The sequence below is a fragment of the Chrysemys picta genome, chromosome 21 (assembly GCF_011386835.1).
Source record: "Chrysemys picta bellii isolate R12L10 chromosome 21, ASM1138683v2, whole genome shotgun sequence".
Lineage (NCBI taxonomy): Eukaryota > Metazoa > Chordata > Testudines > Emydidae > Chrysemys > Chrysemys picta.
In genome coordinates this window covers 15,742,377-15,769,977 of record NC_088811.1, presented here as the reverse complement: position 1 = coordinate 15,769,977, position 27,601 = coordinate 15,742,377, and the positions used below count along the sequence as shown (strand labels likewise).

General features: G+C 50.1%; 1 protein-coding gene across 7 annotated transcripts in view; it reads left to right on the top strand.

Annotated features, from left to right (window-relative positions):
- Positions 1 to 18,739, top strand: part of PAX7 (paired box 7) — a 151,930-nt gene extending 133,191 nt beyond the window's left edge. For 3 of the 7 annotated variants that reach the window (XM_065574952.1, XM_065574949.1, XM_065574948.1), the window contains exons 8-10: positions 7,861 to 8,107; positions 10,624 to 10,820; positions 13,533 to 13,655. In XM_065574952.1, the coding sequence (XP_065431024.1) occupies positions 7,861 to 8,107; positions 10,624 to 10,778 (402 nt within the window). In that variant the 3' untranslated portion in view covers positions 10,779 to 10,820; positions 13,533 to 13,655. Of the gene's footprint in view, positions 1 to 7,860; positions 8,108 to 10,623; positions 10,821 to 13,532; positions 14,183 to 17,940 lie in introns of those variants that run through there. The other 4 variants (XR_010594222.1, XR_010594221.1, XR_010594220.1 and 1 more) reach the window with 3 other exon arrangements.
- The last annotated feature ends 8,862 nt before the right edge of the window (positions 18,740 to 27,601 follow it).

Sequence of the window (27,601 nt, the reverse complement as noted above, 5' to 3'; positions counted from 1 at the left end):
ATTCATGGATGGAGTATGATCAGCCACCTTGTGACTAATGAGGAGACATCCTTCTCCCTGGTAGCTATCTCTCCCTGCAGTGAGTACTCTCCTACTTACATACTGACCTGCTGCTGTTTGGTGTCACCATCTGAATGTGCACAAGTTGTTTCCAGATGTCTCTCTGCCTGGGAGAGGCATTGTAGCAGCAGTGAGTTGGCAATCCAAGCCCTCAATTGTTTTTCTGCCCCCTGAGTGCCACATTCTGGTGTTTGTTCTTCTGGAAGTAATGCTACAAACCATGGCACCGTGCTTCAGGGAGAGCAGGGGCCTCAAAGCTGCCCATTGGAGTCCCACCTTTGTGATAACAACAACAGTAACATGCACTGATACCGCAAATTTCATCCCTGGATCTATTATTATCCTCCCTTGTAAAAGGCAAAGAGAAGTTAGATGACTTGCCCAAGCATCATAGTGAACCAATGAGAGAGTTGGGAATAGAAGCTGAGTCTCCTGGCTTCCAAGCCTGTGTTTTAACCAGTAGCTCACACTACCGCTCCCACATAGCTTAGGTAAGGTCAGACAGTGAGTCAGTGGCAGACCTGGAAACAGAATCCAGAACTGCTGGCACACAGCCACCTGTTTTGACCCTCCTTGCACACCATGGATATAATTTTCACAATGGTGAGATTTTTGAAGGGGGATGGATAATTTTCTGACCATCATTACAGTTTGTAGCTATGCAACGTACGACTGTGATGGGGCGATCAAACCTCATGCTTCAGGGTATAAGCTGATTATCTTCTGGGGTCAGAAAGGAATTGATGTTAGCCCCTTTCTCCCCTACTGGTCAGGTGCATTATGGGAGGAATTTCTTGCCTTGTTCTGCAATATCAAAAGTGGGCGGTCCCGCTGTCTGGAGCGGCTCACACTGTGAGTGCCTACTTCAGAGCAGACTGTCCAAAAACAGGGCAGACACCCCAAACTGGTGGTATGTTCTATAATTAGCCAGATACAAATGTGAACTCCTGGATCACTATACCGGTCTTATAATGGAGTCACAGACAGTCCCCTTCGATTCTCCAGCCTATCTTGCTACCCAGACAAACTGGACTTTGTGATAAAAGGTCACTCCATCCAAAAATCACACCACATCAGGTTACTCCCAGGCCCAAGAGACCAGTCATTTCCCCCAGATCAATTGGTACTTCAGATCTTACACCAAAGACAACACTAGCAGCCAATTCTAGAGTAAACTAACTAAAGGTTTATTAGCTAAGAAAAGGAAATGAGAGTTATTGAGAGGTTAAAGCAGGTAAAATAAATGCACAGGTGAGTCTCAGTTTGAAACTCCAAATGGTGGCAGTGATGTTATAAACTGCCAGTCTTCCAAAAGTCTTTTCAGGGTACCCAGATTGTCTCTGGGGATCTCCACCTTGCATCTGGTACACTTCCCTGTAAGAGTCCAAACAGTCCAGAGAGGAAGGATCTTTCCTTGAATCCATACATCTAGCGTCTTCTCACAGAAAACAAGCTGACAGGGTCACTACCCACGTGGACTTTTCCTTTGATGACATAGCGTGAGGAATGCATTTTGCTTCTTTGACCTCCAATCATCCCCCACAGTGACCACTCGCTTTGAAATGAGCTCTTTTCTGTTAGGGTTCTTCATTTGCATTCGACAAGGCTTCTTTCTCCTTTGATGGGTTATTTTGTCTCTACTACATAATAACAGGATACAGATACGTGAAAACAATGCAAGTAACATCCCATTATTTTTCCTGAAGTTTAAACACCAAATACACTCTGATACATTTAACAATCGCTTTGATCTAGACTAATTCACAAGTGAATTGGCCTGGGGCTTTGGCATTAGCTGGCACCTGGTCTGCCAGTGTCACATTGGCCATTGCCAGAGACAAAGTGCAGAACTAGATGGAGTGATTGCCTGTAGGATATCTGCAGTCCCTTTCATGGCTGCTTTCCCCAGACCCTGTGTAATGACACTAGCCAGCACAAGCTGTTAGTCAGGACGAGAACTAGAGAGAACCACAGAGTCTGTCTGTGTCCAGCAGCCTCAATGAGGAGTCCCCTTCATAGTCATTGCGGCCAGTCTCCTCTCCAGCGCGAGGGATAGTGGATTCTGATCCTGTGTGTTTTCATGTTTGTGGAGGTGCGCCCCAATGTACTGCCTCCCAAAGGAAAGGTCAGTCATCGTGCAACTGACAGATTTCCACATTGTCCTTCTCTGACCCATTTTCTAGCTCCTTAGAAGCTCGGGCGGGTATTTTGTGGGTTGAGTTGCCAGAAAGGCACTTTTGTGTTGGGAAGGAAGCAGACGGGGATTTGACTCAAGGTTCCCAGGGTGGGAGCACCCTAAGCTTGTACTCCCTTTCCACACCGAGTAAGGCGGGGAAGGACTGGCCCTGCCAGCCTGGCCCTTCCCCATCCTGGCAATGAGCCGCTGGAACGAGGGGGAGAATATCAATGAAAACAAGACCAGGCCAAAAGCAGCGACTCCAGCCTCGGGGTGCTGCAGGGGTCTCTAGAGTTAACTTGAGGGAGGGGATATTTGGGGGTTGTCTTTCTTCAAATTTCTACAGAGCATGAAACTTACATAATAGTCTCTCCCCACCCTGCCCCCGCTCCCTTTGGTATATAAAAAAATATCGCCCCATCACTTCGCTGCCTCTCAAACGCCTCCCCCACGACACACAACACCCCCCCACACACACCTACCCGCACAACCTCCAAACCTCCAAATCTGGAGCCCCGATTGCAGAGATTGAGGCTCCTAATTGCACATCACTTTCCAAAGCCGCATTCGTTTATCATAAAGGGTGCACATTTCCCCTGCTACAGTTTCCACGGCCAGAGGCCCTGAGGGCCAGCTCAGAAATGGAGGGAATTAATTACATTTTTTAAACTCCCCTTCTTTTAAAGTACAGGAGAGAGTGATGAAACGTCCCGGGGGGGAACTGGGGGACTGTAGAGACGATGGGGGGGTAGTGGCAGGAAAGGAGGGGCCTATTATTTCATCCAGGAGGCTCTATTTTACCTTATCCTCAGTGCGACCCCCCCCCCCAACACACTGAGATCCTCCTTTCCCCCATGACAAGCGGGCTCCTAAAAGGGTGGAAATGAGGCCAAAGGCTCATAGCACCATGGCTGTTATTGACTTACCCTTAAGTGCAAGCTCACGCCAAGCCTGTGACTGATTTGGGGCAGCAGAAAAGGAAAAGGAGATGGGGGGGGGGCGGAATTGACAAGAGGGAGGGAAAGGCAACGCTGTCCATTGCCATGATTGACAGGTAACAGATTTCCCTCCAGATAAAACCTTACAGATGTGGAGTGGGTATTGATTTTTAGTTAGTGATGGTAATGCACCAAGAAGTAATAAATTATAGGAAAGCAAGGTCAAGAAAGGAAAGGTAAAAGGACTTTGCATTCTTAAGAAGGGGATTACTCCATCTGCCCTCAACTTCCCCAAGTTCAAAAGGTGGCTGGAAAATGAGTTGCACCAGTCGGCGTGAAATGCCAGATAGTACTAGCCTGCCTCCAAGCTGGAGACCTCTTCTTCACCCCCTCTTGTGGAGGGTGGTCAACACTCGGTGGCTGATGTCAGCGGGGGTGTAAGAATCCAGGGTCCACCTCTTGTTATTTCTGTTACAATAGCATCTAGAGATGAGATACGGATCCCCAATGTACTACACATAGGACGAGACAATCCCTGCCCCAACAAGCTCACAGGCTAAATAGACAAGACAGACCAAAAAAGCATTTCGCAGAGCTTCAGAACGATGCCGCTGTCTCCTCTGGGTGCTGATATGTTGGGACCCTCTTGGCTTCTAATATAATAACAGTAATTGCACTTCTGTACCCCAGCATCGTATGTCCTAGGATCTCAGAGCTCTTTACAGGCATGTCTGAATTCAGGATCTCGACACCCTTGTGAGATAGCATCAATCCCATTTTGCAATGGGGAAACTTTAGAGAGGTGAAGTGGCTTTCCCAAGGCGTCACAGAGAGCCAGGAGCAGAGCTGGGAACAGAGAACAGGAGTCCTGGCTTCAGCTGCATGAAACTCGGCAGTTGTTTGGTGCAGGCTTTTCTTAGGGTGACCAGACAGCAAGTGTGAAAAATCGGGACGGGGCTGGGGAGGTAATAGGAGCCTATATCAGAAAAAGCCCCAAATATCGGGACCGTCCCTCTAAAATCGGGACATCTGGTCACCCTCCCTTTTCTCCAGTTTCAACTCTCACAGGTTGGGATACTGTGGGCCTGAGTCTCACATACACTAAGACCACTTCACCTCACTCCATCTCGTCACAGGGCCCGACAGTGAGTGTAGACGTAACTGGCATCCACGCTGAGGCCCTTTTATGCTGCCAGAGAGCAGGTGAGGCTCCACCCGAGCTTCACCGTATGGTTTTGAAAGCTCCTCGAATCCCTCAAACTCAAAGTGAAAGAGAACCGCTCAGTTCCACCTGGTTTCTACAGGCAACATCTCTGAATGTATCCTATGACCAAATCTTCACCCGTACAGCACTGCAAGGCCTGGACAGCTCACTAAGGAGTGCAGGAGGAGAGAGGAGGTGATATCTTAGCCTTCAGTCACTGAGCTATTGCTTTCCAAAAATAATGAACCACAGCCATTTGTGCACCCGATCCTAGCCATGAATTGAATTTAATATCTCAGTCTGGCCCCACGTATGCCTGGGACAGGTGCCCTAGATGTATGTATAATAATAAATAGCTAAGCCACTTGCCTCATTGCTGATCAGTTCCTTCTGAGCCAATTCACCTAGTCATGAAGCTCCTGCCGTACCATATGAAATCAGGTTACACTAGACCAGGGGTGTCAAACGGCCAGCCTGCCAGCCTGATCCAGCCCGCCTGATGTATTTAGATGACTTGCATGTCCTATTCAGCAGAATCTCAGCGTCTGTTTAACGGGAAAAAGCCGGTTTCTGACCCTCGTGATGGTGAAGAACACTTCCAAATATGAACTGAAGGAAAACCAGTGCAGTGTCGCCTTCCTGAGTCTTCAGAGAGCCTGAAACAATGGCTCAGAGAGGTGTAAAATCCCCAGTCCCCTGTAAATCTCATTAGACCGTCAGACTCAAACGATCACACTTGAACGTCAAAATGAACTATTGCAGAACTGATCATTTCAGCAGAGGGAATGTGGAAGGGGGTAGGAGGTTGGAAACAGGTGTTGCTGTAAGGAACATAGAGGGAAGAGCAGAGGAGAGACACAAAGACAAGGAAGAAGGGGAGAAAGGCGGGTGGGGAAAGAAGCGAAGGGAAGGGCAGAAATAGTAGTGGCCCAAAGGGAGACTTATTTTTCTACCGAGGGATCCAATAGTAACTAAAAGTTTAGTTAGCATTTAAAGGCCGGATGCTACCATTGATCCCATTGGGCATCTGGGCCAGGACTTAAAGTGGAATTTGGCCCTTTCCACCACAGGAGTTTGACACCACTGCATTAGTCCATCCTGTCATCTGAAATCAGCTGAGCTCCCTGAGACTGTTAGAGTTTCGGGGGAAGTTATCCACCTTGGGGCAAAGATGATAGAAACCCCTGGGATCCCAGGGCGAAGAGCCCCCTTTTCTGTATTGTACCTGGACTCAAAGGCTGCAGTATGCGTCTGGAGCCAGAGGGATGGCCTAAGAATATAGGACTTGCAATTCTGGGTTAGGCCAGTGATCTGTCTAGTCCAGCAACCAGTCCCCAGTATCAGCTGGTTCTGAGAAAGGTGCAAGAAACCCTGCAGTAGCAGTTATGGGCTAACCTGCTCCCAGAGAAACTTCCCTGCTAATCCCCAATAGCTACAGGCTGGCATAAGCCATGGTGCAGGAGGGTTTACATCCCTTTCCAAAAATGTTGTGGGAAAAGACGCTGACGTCCTCGATGATACATATGTGGACAGCTCCGTATAGTATGTACAGGGCTTTAGTAGGGATAGCACGTGCTGCTGGCTTTGTGATGCCCTGCCTCACACAGCCTGGGGCTGAAATAATGTGTGAGGAAGAGGAGGAACTCTGAACTCCCAGCCGAGTAGACCCCAGGGATGGGGGTTATACTGATTTCCCAGCTGATAAGCTGACACCCTCTCCAATCCCCCATCACCGCCTTCTCCACAGGGGTCCAGCCATTGCTGATCTGTGAATCCAACGCGCAGACAAATCCCTGAGAAGGGACTCAGCCTGCTTGAGTCGGGAGGTGACACTCCGTCCAGGGAAAAGGTCTTTGCTGGACTCCTGAGTCCTTCCAGGGGAGGGGGGGAAAGCAAATGTCAATCCGCCCCCCATCACTCAGGATAAGCTCCTGCCTTAGCGAGGGAGGGGAGGGGAGGAGGGCAATGGGGTTGAGTAGAGAGGGAAATAGCTGTTCTATGGAATCCCCCCTTGTGTCATTCCCTCTGCACAATAGCTCCCCAGGCCACCGGCAGGGGATAAAGGGCTTGTTCTGCCTCTCGCTGGGCTGCAAATATTTTCAATTTGCCACTTTAATTGATGTCAATAAGGTTATGCTAAATGTGGAGATTTTCAACATTTCTGCTTTCGAGCTCCACGCTGGCTCCCGAGGTGACCGCTGCCCGCCCCCCCGGGCGAGCTGCCAGCACAAACGCCGCAAGCCTGCACGTACCCGGGGACAGGGGACGAGATCAGCCCAGATGCGTCAAAGACACCTCTCCTCCCCTCAGCTCCTGGTCCTCAGCTCCCGGCCTGCAAACACTTACACACTTGACAACCATGAGGAACCTCACTGATTTCAATAGGACTGCATGTGGTAGTAAAGTTTAAATTTAAATTAATGGAGATATCCTATCTCCTAGAACTGGAAGGGACCTTGAAAGGTCATTGAGTCCAGCCCCCTGCCTTCACTAGCAGGACCAAGTACTGATTTTGCCCCAGATCCCTAAGTGGCCTCCTCAAGGATTGAACTCACAACCCTGGGTTTAGCAGTCCAATGCTCAAACCACTGAGCTATCCCTCCCCCCAAAAAGTCTGATGCTCTACCGACTGAGCTATCCGGGCTCCCAAGTTAAGCAGGTGCACAAGGGTTTGTAGGATCAGGGCCCCGGTTCCCAAACTGACTCGCTCCATCCTGGTCCCGTTTGCCTTACAAACACCTCTCCTCTAACAGGCATTTTCTCTGCAAAATGAACCAACGGTGGTTACAGTCTCAAAGGGCTTGTCTATACTTACCGCGCTGGTTCGGCGGCAGGCAATCGAACTTCTGGGTTCGATTTATCGCGTCTTGTCTGGACGCGATAAATCGAACTCAGAAGTGCTCCCCGTCGACTCCGGTAATCCTGCTTGCCGCGAGGAGTACGCGGAGTCAACGGGGGAGCCTGCCTGCCGGGTGTGGACCGCGGTAAGTTCGAACTAAGGTACGTCGACTTCAGCTACGTTATTCACGTAGCTGAAGTTGCGTACCTTACTTCGATTTGGGGGTTTAGTGTAGACCAAGCCAAAGTGGGAAGATAGTTTAGGTGATGCCTTAATTTTACAGCCAAGGGTAATATTGAGATGGGCTGAGCTACCACCAGCAATTTAACCCCCTTTTCTTTACCTGTGCTTTTGGAGAAGGGGTGGGCTTCAAAACCTGCTCTTCCAGGTTGGATCCAAAACCGGGAGCTTACTATTCAGATCTGGTTCAGATGGGAGCCCAAGATGGCAGAAATCTCATGATCTTTATTCTATCTTTATTTGACTTTATCCTCCAGGGTTTTCAAGCTGGCACCGTTCGGCAAACGTAAACTGACTTAAAAGCCACCATAGATATTGGCTGTCACAGGACCACTTGGAGGCAGATCTAAGCATGCTCTCTTCGTGTGCCCATCAACAATGCTTTCCCCCTTTGCTTCCCCAGGTGATGAGCATCCTAAGCAACCCGAGCGGCGTTCCGCCACAGCCCCAGGCTGATTTCTCCATCTCTCCCCTCCACGGTGGTTTGGACACCACCAACTCCATCTCCGCCAGCTGCAGCCAGCGGAGCGACTCCATCAAGTCTGTTGACAGCCTCCCCACCTCGCAGTCCTACTGCCCTCCCACCTACAGCACCACCGGTTATAGCGTGGACCCCGTGGCCAGCTACCAGTATGGACAGTATGGACAAAGTGAGTATCGATCCCACCAGAGAGTCGGCTGGACTTAAGCAGAGTTAGGTGCGGGGCAGGGTTGGGGTAGAGGAACCAGCAGTCAGATGGGGTGTTGGCTCTGCGCTCAGGAATGGATTCCCACGGATGTCTGTACCAAGAATCATTCTTTAGGGACTAACCAAACAGACACCGTCCCGCTCTCTCCGTGCTCTGTACAGGGTCCCCCACTCACTTGCCATCTATTGGAAAAGTCTGAATGAAAGATATTAAATAGAAATATCTATATTGTAAGAGAAGGAGGGGTACCTCCGGGATCCCTCTGCTTCCCCATCTCCTACTCCTGCACCCTCAAAGGCCCTACATCATGGTGACCCTGCTTCTGTCCAAGGAGAGTTAGACATGGCTAACATGACATCCCTAGCCAAGGGACCAAGCTCAGCTGCACAGACATTAGCCCACCAACCCAACCTGTCAATAAAAATATAGGGTGGATATCAACACAACTTGAATCAATCATTAGAAAAACGCATTTGATGCACACCACGGATCCTCAGCTGCCAAAACCTTCCCAGTCAAACAATTCACAGTCCCCTTCACTCAGTTCTGACCCAGCTACCAACACCCCCAGCATCTCTTTAAACTACCAAGGGTTTCGTCAGATAGATGTTTAAGGTGACAAACCCACTCAGCTTTGGGGCTTCCTCAACCGGAAGAGACTCATGCCAAACACACGGAGGTGGGATACGTGGCCACTTTGCTACTACACATGCAGCCCGATTGGGAACAGAATCCAAGCAGCAAAGAAACAAAAATGAGAGAGAGAGAGTTTCTCGAGCCTTATCATTATGAATTAGACACCCCGTCAGCAGGTACAGGTTGTGCAGGTAGGTTCTGGAATTTCGGGTGCTTTGAATGCAACCACCCCCCTTCCAAATTTGCATAGGAATTATTGTTGCTATGGCCTCAATTTGACCTCAAGGACGGGGATGGGTGGTTGGATGAATGGAGGTAACACGCCTTTCCCGACATTCAGAAATTGCTGACTGTGGAAATGTTACTACCATACTACCTGTCCCCAAATTCTCCTGAAACGTCCCTTCTGGGAGTCTCCTTCCAGAAATATTGACTCAGGATAGCATGGGAAATCGCCACCCAGTGGCCGATACAGAGGTCTTTTGAAATCGGTGCTGACGGGGAAATTGCCAGGCATGGGTGTGTTTCATAGGCGACATCATATCCAGGAATCCCAGCCCTGGTGGAATTGAAGTGGTCATTCCAAGCCTGGTGCCAGTTCCAAACCTTAATTCCTGCCTCCAGCCCACCATTTTCCTTGTGACCAAGGCAGGCCTGGCCCATCAAATCTCACTTATTGCCTCAGTCAAGAAAAATGCTGAAAGGGTGTGTGTGTGTGTGTGTGTGTGTGTGCGCGTGCGCGTGAGGGGCAAAGGGTTTTGTCTGGGAATCTGTGACTTCTGCTACTACCGCTGGGCAACACGGGGGATTGCTTAGTTTGGCAAAACCTTGGTTTGGGTCTAGGAAACTTAGAGATAGGCCAGAGTCAGAATCCAGGGTGCGAACACACTCAAACTGTTGTGAAATGTAGATCTGGACCCGAACCCAGCTGTGACTTATTTGAGCCCCCAACATTTGAGGGCTGGGGGAATGGCTCATCTCGGCAACAAAACCTGTGTAAGGCATTCTGAGCATCCTAGCTGGCCTCTGAGGCGAGGCTGGGGTCAAGGCTCTGCCGCTTGAGCCAAGACTCACTGAAATCAAGTGGAATCTTTCCGTGGGCTACGGATCAGGCCCAAAAAGACAGCGGTTGGGAGGGTCGGTTTCACCTCTAGAATGGCTGGGTCACGAAAACACTAGAGACCCTGGCAGAGGGCTCACCTGCGGGTGTTAAACTAATAAGTGTGTGTTGTGCGAGAGTGACCCACAATGGGTTAAAGGTGCATCCTCTTCCTCCTTAGCTCTCCAGCTTGCCCATGGCTTGTCCTCGGTGACCTTTCCTTCCATTCGGCCGTGGCTTTTTATTCCCCTCTCCGTCACAGCCCTTTAATGTCTTTAACTTCTATGGCTAAATGAGAACCGGCTGTGGTGGCAGACAGGATCAATAGCAGCTTCCCCCTCGCCCCTCCTCTTTTTGTTTTTAGGGAGCTTGATCTGCGACCCCTTGACCTTCCCCTCACTTCTGGATGCAAGGCTGGACACACGTGCTATTGATAAAAATCTTAAACAAATTCCAATACCATGTATTTCCAATAAAGATCCCCTCGGGCAGGACGTTAGTCACACCCCATGTGTGTAAAAAAAAAAGGGGGGCGGGATAAAATTTTAAAATTTAAAGAAGGAGTTGAGAAAAGACAAGAGAAAGATCAAAAAGGAGAAGAGAAGAGAAAGAAACGCTTGTCTTGTTTTGCTGCAGGAATTCTTATTTGGGGCTCTCTGAAACCATCCGCTCAAATCCCTTGATATTCTTTTATTTGTCTCCCCTTTTTTGTTTCTGTCTCGTGTCTCCCTCTTTTCTGCAGAGTGTTTAGACTTTCATCCCATTTCAAAGTCTGGTTTTGAGCTTACGGTTCAATCCGCCGGGCTCGGTTTGCAGTGGGAACGTGTTCCGGTTTATTTCAATCAGAACCCGGGCTCCCAAACGTTCTGTGCCCAGCAGCAAATCTCGTACGATTGACAGAGTTAGACCAGATGTGCCGCGCTCCCCAGAGACATTCAGGTAGCCAGCCACAAAGGGTCCCTTCCTGTTGCCGAGGTGAAGGTAGGGTGAGACGCTTTTAACACACACACACACATGCACACACACACACACAACCTCCACCACTTCTTCCCATTGCTGGGAACTGGATTCACTCCCAGTCACATGAGCCAGTGAAGCCCAAGTGTTCCCCGCGTAATACTCCTGCCTTTCAATGGGGTGCTGGATGGCAACTGTGCCCACAAACCAACGTTATGTGTGTTAAGATGAGATGCATTTGAAGCTTCAATTTCCCTATCTATACATGATGCCCTGTGCAGGGCCTGCTCAGAAGCCCATTGACTTCAATAGGGTTTGGATCAGGTCCATAGAGAACACGATCTATCTGTCTATCTAAGAGATGCTGAGCACATGCGATTCCTGGTACAGTCAATGAGAACTGTGGGTATTCAGCACCGGCATACACACACCCTCCCACTCGTACACACACCTGTGCATTTCTTTTTGTTTTGATTTCCACTCTGTCTTAAACCAACTCTGATTTCTGGCAGGGAATGACCCACTTTGTGTGAACCCTTCCCAGAGGTGTAGAAAGGGATTGATGGGTGGCTTTTATTGGTTGGTTAGTTGGTTGGGTTGGTTGGTTTTTAATAATAATACCACCACATTTCTAACACCAAGTGATGACCAAAACAGGAAGAGCAACTCCTGACCAACCTTCAGAACGTACTAATTTCCCAGGAGAATTAATATTCCCAGCTCACCCTGCTTTTCCTCCCTCCGCAAGTACGTGTCAGAGCCCATGCCTTGCACAAATGTCAGCGTGGGGGGGGGAATATACATAAGGATGGATGCACAAAACCAGCACACACACACACACACACACACACACACACACACACACACACACACACAGAGCATTCTTAATTGTATGGGCAATATGGCCATGTGTCAGGAATGAATGTGGTCTACTAGCCTACCTCACATATACACACCCACCTAACACACATGCACCGCAGCACAAATGTACAGGGCTAAGCCTTTGGACCAAGCAAACTAGGAACATGGGAATCTCATTCTTCCGGGATCTTCCATGCACCCCGATCCATCCCCCATTTCCCAGTCTTGTGGTCCCATCAGGCTCCCGTGCTGGTAGGCCACCTCAGGGACTGAACTCACGCTGCCCTTCACACCTCAATGTAACTTTATCCTGTGCCCGAGTCCATTTGCCGCTCACGTGTCCCAAGCCGTGAACACTCATACACAGAGGCAACGCACAGCATGTTCTGTCCCAGCCGGTGTGGAGCAGGGGTGCCAGATTAATGTGGTCCTTACCGTTCCCAGAGGCCGGAGCTATGCTAATGATGCCGGTGATGGAACGCAGAAGCGTGAAAGGAATTCTAATAGATATGACAAGTCTAATAAGAATTTGTGTCTGGAAGGGACCCCCTTTGGGGCAGGCATCTGACAAGATGTTGATGGCTGAAATTTGTTTACTCATTGGCACCGATGGTACATCTCCTGCCAGCTCCTTATTAATCTAATTTGAGACATTATAGCGAGTGAGAGGGAGAGACTTTGACTGAAGCTCTGCTAATGAGCGGTGTCACCATCCTGCCCTGTCCCTCTTCCCCTTCAGTCCATGGGGCGGTTTGTTGAGCTGGAACTTGGTCACAACTTGGGATATGGAGAGTCCCCGGATTACCTCGGGAGTTGCCAGTGTGTCTTCCATGATGATGATCAACAGAGGCTTCTCCCAGAAGGGGAGGAAGGAGGCGAGGAGTGAAACTATCATCATACAGTGTCTGGGTCAGATTCTAATCTCACTCACACTGGGCTAGCCCCATTGAAACCAGTGAAATAATTTACACCAGCGTAACTCAGATCAGTGGTGGGCTCTGTGGCTGTGAGGGAACACAGGGAGTTGAGCAGGGAGATCTCTGCGCTCACCCAGCGCTCCTACCAGCTGTCGTTCTCTTCAGCCTTCATCCTTAGGCAGCTACCCAGGACATTCCATTGTCTATGGGAGATGGGGAATTCTTGTGTTTTTCCAGACATTTTCACTAGGTTTGGGGAAGACGAGTGAATCTATAGCCACGTGTGCAAAGTTCTGTGAATGCAACAGCTGCATTTTGCTCCAGCAGGGCTTTCTCTTCTGTCAGGCTGCTCTAGCAGGTCCTGGGCCTATCCGTCTGTGACTCCCCTCCCATGGTGGGGGCCTGTGTGTCTGCAACTCTCTCTGCGACAGGGCCTGTCTATCAGTGACTCCTCCCCACAGCAGGGGCCACCTGTCTGCAACTCCCTCAGTGGCCGGGTCCGTCTGTGACTAACCTAGTGGGGCCTGTCTCTCTCCCCCAACCACCACAGAGGACCCCTTTGTGTCTGTGACGCCGCCTTCTCCACAGCGGGGCGTGCATGTCTCCATCTCCCTCTGTGGTGATGCCCATGTGTCTGTGACTCCCCCCTGTGGCAGGGCCTGTCTGTGACTGCTCCCCGTGGTGAAGCACGTGTGTCTACAACACTTCCTGCACCAAGGCTCATGGGTCTGTGGCTCCCCGCTATGGCCGGGCTCATGTGTCTGCAACTCCCCCCATGGCTGGGCCTGTCTGTCGGCGATTCCCCTTGTGGCAGGGCTTGTGTATTATCCTCTTTTAAATGGACGTAAAATGCCTCATGCCCCCCAAAGCCCAATCCTCATGCTGTGTTTTTTTTTCCCTTCCTTTTCCCCCCCAGCTGCTGTCGATTATTTGGCCAAGAACGTGAGCCTGTCTACACAGCGCAGGATGAAGCTGGGAGAACATTCAGCTGTCCTGGGCCTCCTACCGGTAGAGACAGGCCAGGCTTACTGAAGAACCCATCTGTGCCAACAACCCACTCCAGCAACCTGGTACCACCACAGAAAACACCACCAGCAGCCTTCCAGGGTTCCACCTCTGCCCGGACCCCGCTCCTTTCCAAATCCCCACCACCCTGCACCAACTCAAGCTGTGAAGGAGATGGGAAAGAGGGCGGGAGGGCTCTCCATGTATCCAGTTCCTTACCGAGCACTCTTCTAAGACGCCAACCCAGCCTCTTCAACCGTGACTCCTTCTACGGCCAGAGACAATGGGTTGGATACATTTATTGACCCTAATGTTCATGCCCTCCCTCCAGCCCACCTGGTCAGCTTGGCATACTGCCCACACTTACTGACTTTCCATTGATCTCGGTAGTTGGCACAGTCAACGCTGAATTTCTTTTTCCATTGTAAAATATATTTTTTTATTTCCCCCTCTTTTTTATTGTAGTAACTTGGTGGATGTTGTATAGAAGGAGTAACCAAGCTGATCACTAAGGGTGATGCCCTTCGGGACCAAAAGAACCTTTGGACCAAATATAAGAAGGTGTTTAAAAAACAAATGAAAGTTACAGCAAACCTGTCCACCTCCCACGCTGCTGATAGGATCCCATAGCAAGGAAAAAGCAGGCAGGGATGTTGCTCAGCAAAGGTGGGATTCGATGGATGCTATAAATGCTCCAACCTGGGACCTTTGGAAAGGGTAAATGTAAATTGCTGAGCGGGGTTAGGAGAAGTTGGGGGCAGGTATGAGCAACACTCAGTTTTCCTCTTAGGGACCAACTAGATCCCGACAGGATGGTGTGGGGCTGACTGAAAACCACTTGCATCCCATAGCAGCAGGAGAGTCAGTAAGAAATGTTGGCGCATGTGCGTGTGGAGGGCTGGCATGGACAGTGTTTAGGCCAGGTGGCGTCTGATTGATTGGGCAGAGTGAGAACTGAACAATGACCTTCCTTCGCTCAGCGAGTTTGATCCTGGCAGTGAGGGAGAGTGGCTGTGTATGTCGGCAAGGGAGGCACGCTGCCCAACGGAGCCTAGCTGGAGACACTTCAGCTTTCAGAACTGGGTCCTTCTGCTGCTAGAACATGACTGAAATGAAATGAGACTTGTTCTGAAGGCGCCTGTCAGGGAAGTCTCCCATCAAGTGAAGGGCTGAGTGACGAGTTAGTCGCTGGGATGGAGGAGGTGCATTAGCTAAGGCACAGTGCCACACAAAACTGGAGTGTGCGTCATGCACTGGGGAGACAGAGGGCTGTGGGAATGGTCTGACCACGACAGTCTGTCTCCAACTGGCCAGAGAGAGATGGAGGCATAAACCCACATAATGCACCTATTTGTGCTGTGCTGTACGGCAGAGGAAAGACTCTTGTGCCCTTATGCACATAACTCTTTATTTCGCAACCTACCAGGATAAGTACTTGTCTCTTACCTTAAGTAACTCGTCCTTTTCGCCATCATCTGGTCCTTTTCTGGACAGGTTGATCTCTTGGTCCCTTCTCTTCATATTTCTGTGTTCTTTATTTTGGAGCTACATTCTCTCTAGGCCCCAGACTTTTTTTTTGGGGGGGGTTCAGATTTGCCTCCCTCTTTTCTGTAGCATACAGCACTCTTTCCTCCGTACCAACCCATGATCCTCCTCAGCTCAATGTTCAGATAAACCCCGCTGGGAATAACAAGTTATATCTGAGTCATGAACCACATGGGGCTCATACCGTTTATTTATATGGTGTGGTAACAATCTTCACTCATCCCGATAAAAGGCTATAGCAGGTCCCTAAACATTTAGACATTCTTCCCCCTTTGACTGCATTTAAATGGCTCACCTCCGAGAACACACTTACTGTTTACTCATCACCCTGAAGAGGCTGGGGAAAGCTGCCATTGAAACAACCCATCCTGCTCCATTCCTTTAAATGATCTTGTGCCAGCCAGTGACTCATTTGTAAGGTCCAACGTTCCATGGATTGGCAGCAGATGCTGCATGCCGGGTCGGTCAGACACAACTTTCTGGTGTCAATATTGGACGTCCCTTCAGTGGAGTTGAGAGATGTGGGGGGACCTAGTTTCTGCCTCCCAGTGACAGATGATTAAAGGGCGGGTGAGGGGGCGGATTTCTTCCCTGTATCCTTCAGCTTCTTCTTTTTTGCATGTCCCTCAAACCATCAGTCCTTGTCTTTACACCTGAAGCAACATCTTCTGGGCAGTTTCAGGCTTTCTGGTGCCTTGCTCTTGGCTGCATTTTATTGTTAACCACAAAGTTGCCAACTCCCGTGGACACGGCATCCCACCTGGGCAAATTGCCAGGTCTTAGTCAAAGCAGATTTTTGCTTCATGTGTTGCTCTGTATTTCATCAGACACCATCCATGGCTTTCATCCAGCCCACTGCTTCACTGGGCTTTGTTGTTCCGAACTCCTGAAAGCATTTTAACACACAAGGTTCATCTCTCTTATTTATACACACACACTGCTGTTCAGTAGCTGGGATGCTGACAATTGTACACATAGAATCCTCTGCAATGATTTGTACAGAGAATCCAAATCCCTCCTTTGCTTGTCCAACTCTGCAACAAATAAAAGTGTGATTCCAGCACCTCCCCTCGACTCCGGGAGAATTTCCCGGGATCACAGAACTTCCTAGTTCTTGCATTTCACAATGCCATTTCCAAGACTAAATACTGCATATAAAGCAGGAGTTGATGAAGACAAGAATACTGGTTTCTTAGAGGTTACTGGCGAACTGCGATATGATAGACAAGAGGTGTTGCCCAAAGCTAGTGTGATAGAAAAGGAAAATGAGACTTATGTGCTTTTGGTTTGGATCTGAAATGAGGAAGAGCAACTTTTGAATCCCACTTCTGGCTTGACTGTCCCTCCCAGTAACTATAATAACATTAAAAAGAAGAACAGGAGTACTTGTGGCACCTTAGAGACTAACAAATTTATTAGAGCATAAGCTTTCGTGGACGAAGCTTATGCTCTAATAAATTTGTTAGTCTCTAAGGTGCCACAAGTACTCCTGTTCTTCTTTTTGCGGATACAGACTAACACGGCTGCTACTCTGAAACCTATAATAACATTATTACCCCAACCACATCTAAACTGGAGAATCAAAGGAACATCTGGAAACTCAAAGCAGAGGCTAGGGTGTTTCCGTGAGATAGCCCATGGGGTCCGTGACTGAAACATCCATTTTAACCTGCTCCAGTACCTCATGGTTACCTGTGGTTTTTTAACAGACACCAGTAAGTACTGCTGCAGCCATAGAACATGTGCATTTGGGGATGATTTTACTGTGTGCCACGAACTGCGTTAGTCAGCAAAAAATATTGACGGCTGAGTGACCATAAGCACCCAAGAAGGGCTGTCACGCCCTAGAAATCTACAGCCTGACATGTCTTGGTGCTGTTAGGAAATGTAATGTACAGAGGGAAAATGTTAGCCCCCCGCATTAACTGAGCATTGTTATCACTGACAGCCAATTAAAAAGCTCTAGTAATATGCCAAGTCCTAAAAGCCATTTTATACTTCAACTAATTAAAGCCATTTTTGACTAAACTGATTTCTCGTCACCTGCTATATGGTACAACCAGCAGGAAAGACCCACCTTGTAACAAGAAACGGTTGGCCACTGATCCCACCCACAAAAAGGTGCGCTTCCTCTTTTCCCCACCTTGTTTTCTTGTATACTTGTGTGTGCATATACACAAAAGCAACAGACACACAACAGCTCCCAGTCTGTAAGGTGGCCCTCAACAGCATACAGCAGGTTCTAGTAGTGGGTATGTTGTTAACAGACAACTTCAGTTAAGCTAAGAGCCAGAGTGCAGGAGCCTAAGATAAAGAGTCTTAAAAAGCGGGAGCGTTATAGAAATCCGTTTACCAATTACCTTCACCAGAAAGTCCACGAACATCCTGGCTGCTGTTGTAAATAGAGTTCTTAGAGGAATATGAAAAACGCCCCATGCGAATAGCTATTCTCTGACCCTCTCCCTGAGGTCGCACTTATGTACATTAGTTGGATATTTGGTCATGTGCTGTATGTTTATAGAAAGTTGAGTTTTTTTATATACTAAAAACACAGTGAGTGCTGTGCTAGTTTAAAAAAAAACGGGGCAAACCGTAGAAATTTGCATATCGTGTGTTTTCAAAATACATTCCAGAATCTTTGGGGTGGGATGGGTTTGTTTTTGTGGGTGGGGGGGGTGTGTTTTTTTGTGTTTTAATTTTTTAAGGTACATTAATGTATGAAAGTCAAAAGATTTTGTTTTGTTTTGTTTTGTTTTATGGATTGCCAACCTCAGTTCTGCTGAAAAAAAGACAAACTTGGGGGATGAGGTGGGGAAGCAAAATGGAGGGAGCGATGCGCTAAAGGCGAAGCGCTAGGAAGGGTGGAACCGCGGCTCTTGGCAACGGGCAAGCATCGGACTCACAGGAGACTGGAGAACGCCTGGCCAGAGTCACTTGAAGTGAAATGAACTGGCCATGAGCAGACATTCCAACCATGGGGATGCAGGGACACCTGGGAACCCAAACAAATCCCGCGCTTAATAAAAACAAACCAACTGAAGGACACATTCAATGGACGTTCTCCCAGGATGATTTTTTTCCAGGCCTGTGAACACGATCCTTGTGGGAGAAGAAGTAACGGATTTGCTTTATCTCCCCACCCACCGGCACCATTCCGAGACCATGCTGGTCACTATCTCACCATGTTCTGCTGCTCAGCAGATTAGCCCCTGTTGTTCAGAGACTTTGTGTATTTAATGCTTTTAACCCATCACCCCTAACACCTCCATATACCCATCTGGGGAATATCTACATAGCACTATAGAACATTCCTTATTCCTAGTAACTGCGGATATGTTGCTTCTGTGTTTGACTCATAGCCATTTTGCTCCATGTGTATGCGTGTGTGTGTGTGTGCGTGCGTGGGTGTGCGTGCGTGTGTGTATATATATAATCGCACCATAATTTATTCAGCTATATGGAGTAGTAGAATAGAAAGAGAAACTGGTATTTGCTTTAACTACCTGCTGCCTGTAGGTGTCTCTCTGTAACTCAGGCATAACTGTTATACATTAAAAAAAAAAAGAATTAAAAGTGTCTTTGGAGAAATTATTTAATTCACTTCGGAATGTGTCACATACAATAAAATGGGAGCTGCATGACAAAGATCTTGGAGTTTTATGGGTACTTGGTATAATAATAGGGTCATTTGAAAGTGAGGGGCCAATCAGGCCCTAAATGCCTAATTTAATCAAATTAACACACATTAAGACATGCAAAGAAATGTATTTTCACAAAGTGGTTGTTTTCATAGGACTGACAACACACTGATTTAACCTCTCCTCAGCAGCAATGGGTTCATTAACCCATACACTTCTCAGAGCCAGCGGGGGATCAGATACCATGGTGGTGGGCACAACGTAAGACTCTAAATAGTTAACTAGAGTCCAAAAAATTGCATTCAAAGGTTTTGTTGTTGTTCTTTTTTAGATTTTTGGTTTTTGTTTCGTTTTGCTTTTTAATGGAAAATGGCTTTTTGTTGAATCGGAAATTTTCAACAAAAATTGTTTTTTATTGAAAATTATACGTTTTTTGCTGGCAACCACAATTTTTATTTTCAAGGCTGTTGGCTTGTTTGTGTATTTGTTTGTTTGTTATTCAACAAAAAAATTCTTTAAAATTCCACAAAAAATTCTATCAACAATTTTCATTAGCATCGAAATTTTCAAAAGGGGAAAAAATAATATTTTCCAACCAGGTCTAGACAGAACCAATGCTTTTTGTGCAAAAACAAATGTGTTTTGGCTTGGCAAGGCGATATGTGAGTTGAATATGTCGTTGAACAAAAGCCACCATTTTAATTTCAGTGCCTTTCAAGAAACTGGAGTTTGCCAAATGGAAAAGTACAAAATCAATGGGAGGAAAAGTATTTTCAAGTTTCTAATAGGGAATCACAAATGATGGAATAAGTGGCTCGTGGGATTAGCAATTGGGAATGGAGCATTTCACCTCTAAATCAAATACAGAAGATAGAGGTCAAAAGTCATTATCATCTGATGACTCTTGCACTATGTCTGTGAAATGAGATTGTTTTAGTCCAGTTTCTACTGGCCAACGTCACAAAAACTACTACAACAATTGGCATCTTTGTCAGTTGTCTCTCAGCAGAGGGAACAATTTGTGAATGGGTGCAAAGGGTGAACTAACTTCCCATTTTGGACAACTGTCCTGTCACAGAGTGACTGGCCCCTTTAAGAGGGAACGAGTTCAGTTCACCTATGACTCATTAGCTGCCTCCCAATAGGAGGGCACCTGGCCATTTTAAAGAGCCAGGGAGCAGTACGGGGAGAAGAAGAAGAAAGGGATAGCAGGAAGTGGCAGCAGGGTCTCCGTAGACAGTTGCATGAATACTGTGAGAGCAGTAGTTGGAAGCCACTTGGGGGAGAAGAGCTGGTGCAGACAAGATGTCACAGAATTGGCCAAAACTGAGGAACCTGCCAGGAAGAAGGCTCATGCAGGGTAGGGGAAGAACCAGTTCAGCCAGGGACAGGCCAAACCCAAGAGGGTGACCCTGGAGGCACTCAGCAGGGGTAGATCTTGCAGGCAGAGAAGCCTGGGAAGCATTCACAGGAGCCCTGAGATAAGGGTTGTGGCTCTTCAGGAGTGTGGAAGCCCTGGAATAGGGGTGGGGCTGAATTGTGGTGAGGTGGGGGGTGAACTGGTGGAGGGTGAGGACAGAACTGATGGGGGCTGGGGTCAGGGGGGCCATTTAGCGAGGGCAGGGGGGGCATCTGTGCATAGGCGGAGATGGGGAGGGTATGAGGGCATTGCCCCCCCAAACTGAATACGTCACAGAGGCGACACATGTGAGGGGCATATTTCTGCCTTCCCATTGGCTCTGCTGCCTCCCCGTGCCCCCCCGAGGGGGCTCAGGCCAGCCACATCCCTTATGAGGGCTCGGACGAATGTTCGCGGGGGTGGGGGGGTGAGCGGTGACACCAGATGCTCTGTGTATCCAGGTCAGTTTCCACACCTGGGCTGGGTAAAGGCCACCACACCCTCCAGGCTCAGGTATGTAGTCCTTGGTGCCCGGGAACCACTGGCTGCTGGTGCCCACGGTGTCTGCGTAGGACGGCATGTCCTGGCGTGGTGTGGCCTGGCCCGGCGCGCACATGGCCACAAGGAGCAGAGCTGCCCCCATTGTGCCAGCTAGGGAGAGAGCACGGCCAGGTCCCGGGACCTTTAGCAGCACCCCGTTCGATACAGCCTCTGCCTGCACCCTGAGCTACCCCCCTCTCTCCACACTGCCTCTAGCTACCCTCTCCCTGCACCCTGAGCTACCCCCCTGCCCACACACAGCCCCTAACTACCCCCTCTCTGCACCCTGAGCTACCCCCCTGCCCACACACAGCCCCTAACTACCCCCTCCCTGCACCCTGAGTTACCCCCTCTCTCCACACTGCCTCTAGCTACCCTCTCCCTGCACCCTGAGCTACCCCCCTGCCCGCACACAGCCCCTAACTACCCTGTCCCTGCACCCTGAGCTACCCCCCTCCACACTGCCTCTAGCTACCTTCTCCCTGCTCCCTGAGCTACCCCCCTATCTCCACACAGCCCCTAACTACCCCCTCCCTGCACCCTGAGTTACCCCCTCTCTCCACACTGCCTCTAGCTACCCTCTCCCTGCACCCTGAGCTACCCCCCTGCCCACACACAGCCCCTAACTACCCCCTCCCTGCACCCTGAGTTACCCCCTCTCTCCACACTGCCTCTAGCTACCCTCTCCCTGCACCCTGAGCTACCCCCCTGCCCGCACACAGCCCCTAACTACCCCGTCCCTGCACCCTGAGCTACTCCCCTCCACACTGCCTCTAGCTACCTTCTCCCTGCTCCCTGAGCTACCCCCCTATCTCCACACAGCCCCTAACTACCGCCTCCCTGCACCCTGAGTTACCCCCTCTCTCCACACTGCCTCTAGCTACCTTCTCCCTGCTCCCTGAACTACCCCCCTGCCCACACACAGCCCCTAACTACCCCCTCCCTGCACCCTGAGCTACCCCCCTGCCCGCACACAGCCTCTAACTATCCCCTCCCTGCACCCTGAGCTACCCCCCTGCCCGCACACAGCCTCTAACTATCCCCTCCCTGCACCCTGAGCTACCCCCCTCCACACTGCCTCTAGCTACCTTCTCCCTGCTCCCTGAGCTACCCCCCTCTCCACACAGCCCCTAACTACCGCCTCCCTGCTCCCTGAGTTACCCCCCTCTCTGCACACACTCCCTATGGACAGTGAATGGCCAGGGTGGTAAACAGCTAAAACTGAGATGATAAGAGGGTGGGTTCATTTGGAGACAATATGATGGTGTGCCTCAAAATAATAAAGTGTGCCGCGGCAGAGACAAGGTTGGGAACCACTGAACTAGAGTAGAAATCCTGCCCTTTGCTATGACTGAGGACGGCGGAGAGGAAGAGCAGGCAAGCCCACAGCCAGAGATGAAAGGTCAGATTCTCCTGCCCTTTTTCTATTGGCAAGGGAGTTGGCAGTAAATCAGAACCCCGGTGATTGTCCAGAATGGCTACAATATGCCCAGGCACGCTGGTGATGAGCCCCCTGTAACATGTTGTTGTTGTCCGTCTTCACTGTGGGCTTGCCTGGTCAGGACTGTGCCCCTCTGCCCAGGGAGGAGCAATGTTCTCTGCAGAGGGGCGTCACTTGAACAGGAGAGCAGCTTTCTTCGGTATTTCTCTTGGCATCCAACGTCCAGCACCTGTCTGACATTCTGATCTGGACTTGGTCAAGTGGCTCCGCCTCCCATTCTAATACTTTTCCTACCTATCTAAGTGCATAGGGGGAGATTTTCAACGGTACAAATGAGGAAAGTCAATTGGGTCCATCATTTCCTGTTGTGCCTTTGAAAATCTTCCCCTTTAGGCTGCATTCGTAACATGGTTGGGGCGAGCTCAGCAGAAGTCCCTAAGTTTTGTCATTCTTCGGCAGACGTTGCAGGAGAGGTTTCACCCTCAAAGCCTCCAGCCCACTAGGATAAAGCAGATGATGGGAAGGCACAGAGCATTGGGGTCAGACTGCACCAAAACCTCCCGAGCCGAGGGGCCGAATCAAGAGGACTTTGAGCTGTTTCGAAACAATGCCACGCCCCTGTTCTGCGCAGCGCTCTTTTTTCACTAACAGCTTGATCAGGTGCCTTGCAATGGCAGGCAGTTTTGAAAAGGCTCTAATGTGTTGCAGCTATGCCATCTTGTATTCCCGTTAGCGCCAATGAGCTAGGCAGGACAGGACTGAGACGGTGCTTGGATGAGAGGCCTCCAAGAGAAACCTAGGCACTGCAGTAAATAGTGTTGGTCTAATAGGGGGCACTCTTCCCTCTAAATCAATGGCCTACCATAATGTTAGGGGCATTGTGCTATCTACCAGACCTGTTGGTTTTGTGATAGGATGTAGGATTGAGGTTCTGACAGCTGCGGCTATCAATGATCCCCCAGAAGTTTAGGTACGAGCGGGAATTACCCCTGGCCTCCTTGTCAAGTTCCACGGTAAATTACATCCTGCTTCTGCAGATCTGACATGATTCGTCTTCTCTTCCTGCCCTGATGTGTCCCACGATGCTGCTGTGTGCTGTGTAACAGCTGTTGTGTTTCACCCCAGAGATGGCTGCACTTCAGTGGGGACTGAAGGGATCGCTTGCTGAGGTTACATTCGGAAAGCTCTTTGAATGGAAGGCTCCATATAAACAAGAGATGATGATGATTATTACACAGTAACAGTGGAACCGGAGAAAATGACCTCCAATTGCATGCCCTTTTATAATACGAAGGCTTTGCCCTGTGCTGCTGTGGAAAGGTGAAGTCCTGGTGCCTCCTCACGGTACCTTGCGGCCACGTCTTGGCTCTGACAACGATCATGCTTAGATGTGTGTTGCCTCGGGCCCTGCAATTGCTAGTGTTTCAACACTGCCCCCCACTGTCCCAAGCAGTCTTCTTCCTTTCGCCTAATGATTCCAACCGTTATCGAAGCGGAACAGGATATTTGCCAGACCTTGCAAGATTCGATCCATTACCCTCTGAAAGACATCAAGGGCACAAGCTAATCCATGAGGGAGCTGTTCTTACTGACAGAGCTCCTTAGGCCAGTATCAATGGTCAATTATGGCTCTGAGCGGTCATTGGCTATAATCTGTTGATAAGCCGGTGCTAACTCAAATTTGAGTCAGTTTGACACCAGCTGCCAACTTTTGCAAATATGCTGCACCTGCAGTGTAGGAACTGCCATGTCCAGGGTCGCTTTATAGTCACAACCTCACCTCGTTACCATTAGATTAGCACACCCCCACATCCGAATACACGGGGAGCAGCCCATATATTCCACTGGGGTATCGGTCCAAGCAACTTTTCTTTCTTTGTCTGCTTCCCCGCCACCCTGGGTTATAAAATAGTCGGCGGTTGCTCTCCACCGCACCCATCTGCTGAGGGTGTGTCTACACTGCAAGAGAAGGTGTGACTGTAGCATATGGAAGCCTACCTGTGGTAGCTTTATTCCATCTAGCATGAGTACCAGCAGGAGCAGAGCTGTGGCGACACAGGCTAGCAATCAAAGTTTCGGTCCACTGGGGCACCTGTGTATGTACTTGGGTGGCTGGCCCCTGCTGAAGCCTGCGTGGCCACATCTATATCACTATTGTTACCTGGGCTAGCCAGATTTAAGCCAGGCCAGATACGCCTACCCAGGGTACTACCCACCTTCCCTTGCACCTTGAGAGTTGTGCTGGTTACATTAGGGGGACTGGATTTCTTAAATGGAAGACAGGGTAGTGGAAGAAAGACATTCCTCCTCTGAAGACAATAGTTACTTCCAGGAGTCCATGACATGCGGGAGGTGGCTCTCAAACAGAAAATGGATTAGGGCAGTGGTTCGCAACCAGGGGTACGTGTAACCCTGGGGGTACACACAGGTCTTCCAGGGGGTACAACAACTCATCTAGATATGTGCCTAGTTTTAAAACAGACTACATAAAAAGCACCAGCAAAGTCAGTACAAACTAAAATTTCATACAATGACTTGTTTATTCGGTTCTAGATACTATACGCTGAAAAGTAAACACACTATTTATATTCCAGTTTATTTATTTTATAATTATATGGTGAAAATGAGACAGTAAGCCGTTTGTCAGTAGTAGTGTGCTGTGACACTTCTGTATGTTTATAAGCAAGTAGTTTTAAGTGAGGTGTAACTTGGGGGATACGCAAGACAGATTAGACTCCTGAAAGGGGTGCAGTCGTCTGGAAAGGTTGAGAGCCACTGGATTAGGGTAACCTCCCTTCTTTGCGGATGCCACTCCGTCATCTCAGCCAGGCAAGGCTTATCCTGAGGGGCTCATAAAACCTGTGAAAGGGGGGATCTTTTGCTCTTGGAATGGACCAGATTGCCTCAAATGGCAGGTGTTTTCCTAAAAAATTGTTCCTGGTGGAGGCCACTGGGGCTCAACTCCCACCCCTTCCAAGGTCTTCAATCGGCTCCATTTCTAACAAACAAGCTAACCACTGTGTTATCCTCCCATTGTGCTCCACTTTTCACTCACCTCCTGTAGTTCAGTCACCTGTTGCTCAGACATCTCAGGTTGGTAGGGTTCCCAGGCATCTGGTTTTCAACCAGAATGCCCAGTTTAAAAGGGACCCAGGCAGCTCCGATCAGCATCGCTGATGGGGCCGCTAAAAGTCCGGTCGGCAGTGGAGCGGGGCTAAGGCAGGCTCCTTGCCTCCCTTGGCTCCGTGCAGCTCCCAGAAACATCCAGCATGTCCCTGCAGCACCTAGGTGCAGGTGCGATCAGGGAAGCTCTGTGCACTGCCCCTGCCCCGAGCGCCGGCTCCATGGCTCCCATTGGCTGGGAACCGTGGCCAATGGGAGCTGCAGGGGCAGTGCCTGCAGGCACAGGCAGTGCACAGAGCTGCCTGGCCGTGCCTCTGCCTAGGGGCTGGACATGCCGGCCGCTTCCAGGTGCCACACAAAGCCAGGGCAGGCAGGGAGCCTGTCTTAGCCCTGCTGCACTGCCGACCAGGAGCAGCCTTAGGTAAGCGCCGCCCGGCCGGAGCCCGCACCTCAACCCCCTGCCCCAGCCCTGAGCCCCCTCCCAGAGCCCACACCCCAAACCTCTTCCCACACCTCAACCCCCTGCCCCAGCCCTGAGCCCCCTCCCGGAGCCCACACACTGCACTCTTCCCATACCTCAACGCCCTACCCCAGCCCTGAGCCCCCTCCTGCACCCAAACTCCCTCCCAGAGTCCGCACCCCCTACCACACCCCAACTCCCTGTCCCAGCCCTGAGCCCCCTCCTGCACCCCAAACCCCTCCTTCCCGGCCCCACCCCAGAGCCCACACCCCCAGCCAGAGTCCACATCCTCTCCCATTCCCCAACCCCCTGCCACAGCCCTGAGCCCGCTCCTGCACTCCAAACCCTTTGGCCCCAGCCCAGAGCCCCCTTCTGCACCCCAAACCCCTTATCCCTGGCCCCACCCAGAGCCCACGCCCCCATCCAGAGCCCGCACCTCCTCCCACATGCCAGCCCCTTGCTCCAGCCCTGAGCCCCCTCCTGCACCCTGAACCCCTCATTTCTGGCCCTACCCTGGAACCTGCACCCCCAGCCGGAACCCTCACCCCCAACCTCCAGCCCAGAGAAAGTGAGTGATGGTGGGGGAGAGTGACCGACGGAGGGAGGGGGGATGGAATGAGTTGGGGCAGGGCCTTAGATAAGGGGTGGGGCAGGGACAGTGTTCGGTTTTGTGCGATTAGAAAGTTGGCAACCCTACAGACTGGGTGGTTCGTCAGGCTCTCACATTCACTAGGGCCCAGATCCTCAGAGGTATTTAGGTGCCTCGCTCCCATGGAAATCAAGTGGGATTAGGCGCTGAAATAGCTTTGAGGCGCTGGGCCTAGGCCAGAGTCTCGTTTACTACCAGACTAGGTAAAGTGGCCTGAGAGTAAAGGGGTCCATGTATGGGGTATATAAACCCCACATTGGGAAGGGGTGGAGGGAACCAGATTGGGTGGTTCCTAGAAACGAAGGACTGCAGGACAATAGAGAGAGAACTGAGGGGAAAGCTGCAGGAGGGAGGTTCCCTCTGAGGGGAGAGGGCAGCAAGGGTGAAAGAGCCTCCTGTGGCAGGTCTGGAAGAAGTCCAACCCCCGGCCAGATGGCCAGGGTGGAGATTGGCAAAGGATCTAGTCTGCGGGAAGGACATGCTGGGTATCTGGGGAGATAGCCCTGAGAGGCAGGGTCCTTGTAAGGGAACAGGGGAGCGCTCAGCGCTGAGCCCAGGCGGGACAGAAGAATTTGTGGGTCTTTTGTTTATTTTGGACTTTGGGGTATTCTGGAAAGGCGCAAAACTATAGCGTGACCTGGCTGGAAAGCCACGTCACCACACAGCGCCCGAGTCCCAGGGAGGAAGGGGGTGGCAATGCTGGGTCTTGCCATGAGGAGGCGCTCCAGAATGATGGGTCTGTCACAGTCCAACATGGCCAAAACAGAACTCACTGGGACTGATGCCCGGTTACCCTAACGCCTCTGTAGAGCTCTAAAGCAGAGTCCAGGTGCGTTAGTATAAAGAAGAATCAGGCTCAGCGTCTTTCCTCCCAAGCCTTCTCACCCTGCCATAGCTGACAACAGCACCAGCCTCCGGCATAACCTCTGCATCACCTTTACCTCCTCCCACATGCAGACGGAGGCAGCTCCAGTCACCTTGCCCTCCACGTTCCTAACATCCCTCTTTCTGTCCCAACAGCCAAACTGCTTGGCCAGGCCCTAATCCATCTCCTGGCCTGGCTACTGCAATCTCCTTTCTTCCTGCCCCATTATATTTCAACTGAACTTCTCATGGAACACGCTATTATGCAATGTGAGTAAGGGTAGCAGAATATAACCCCAAATAAGCAGAAATTTAGCACAT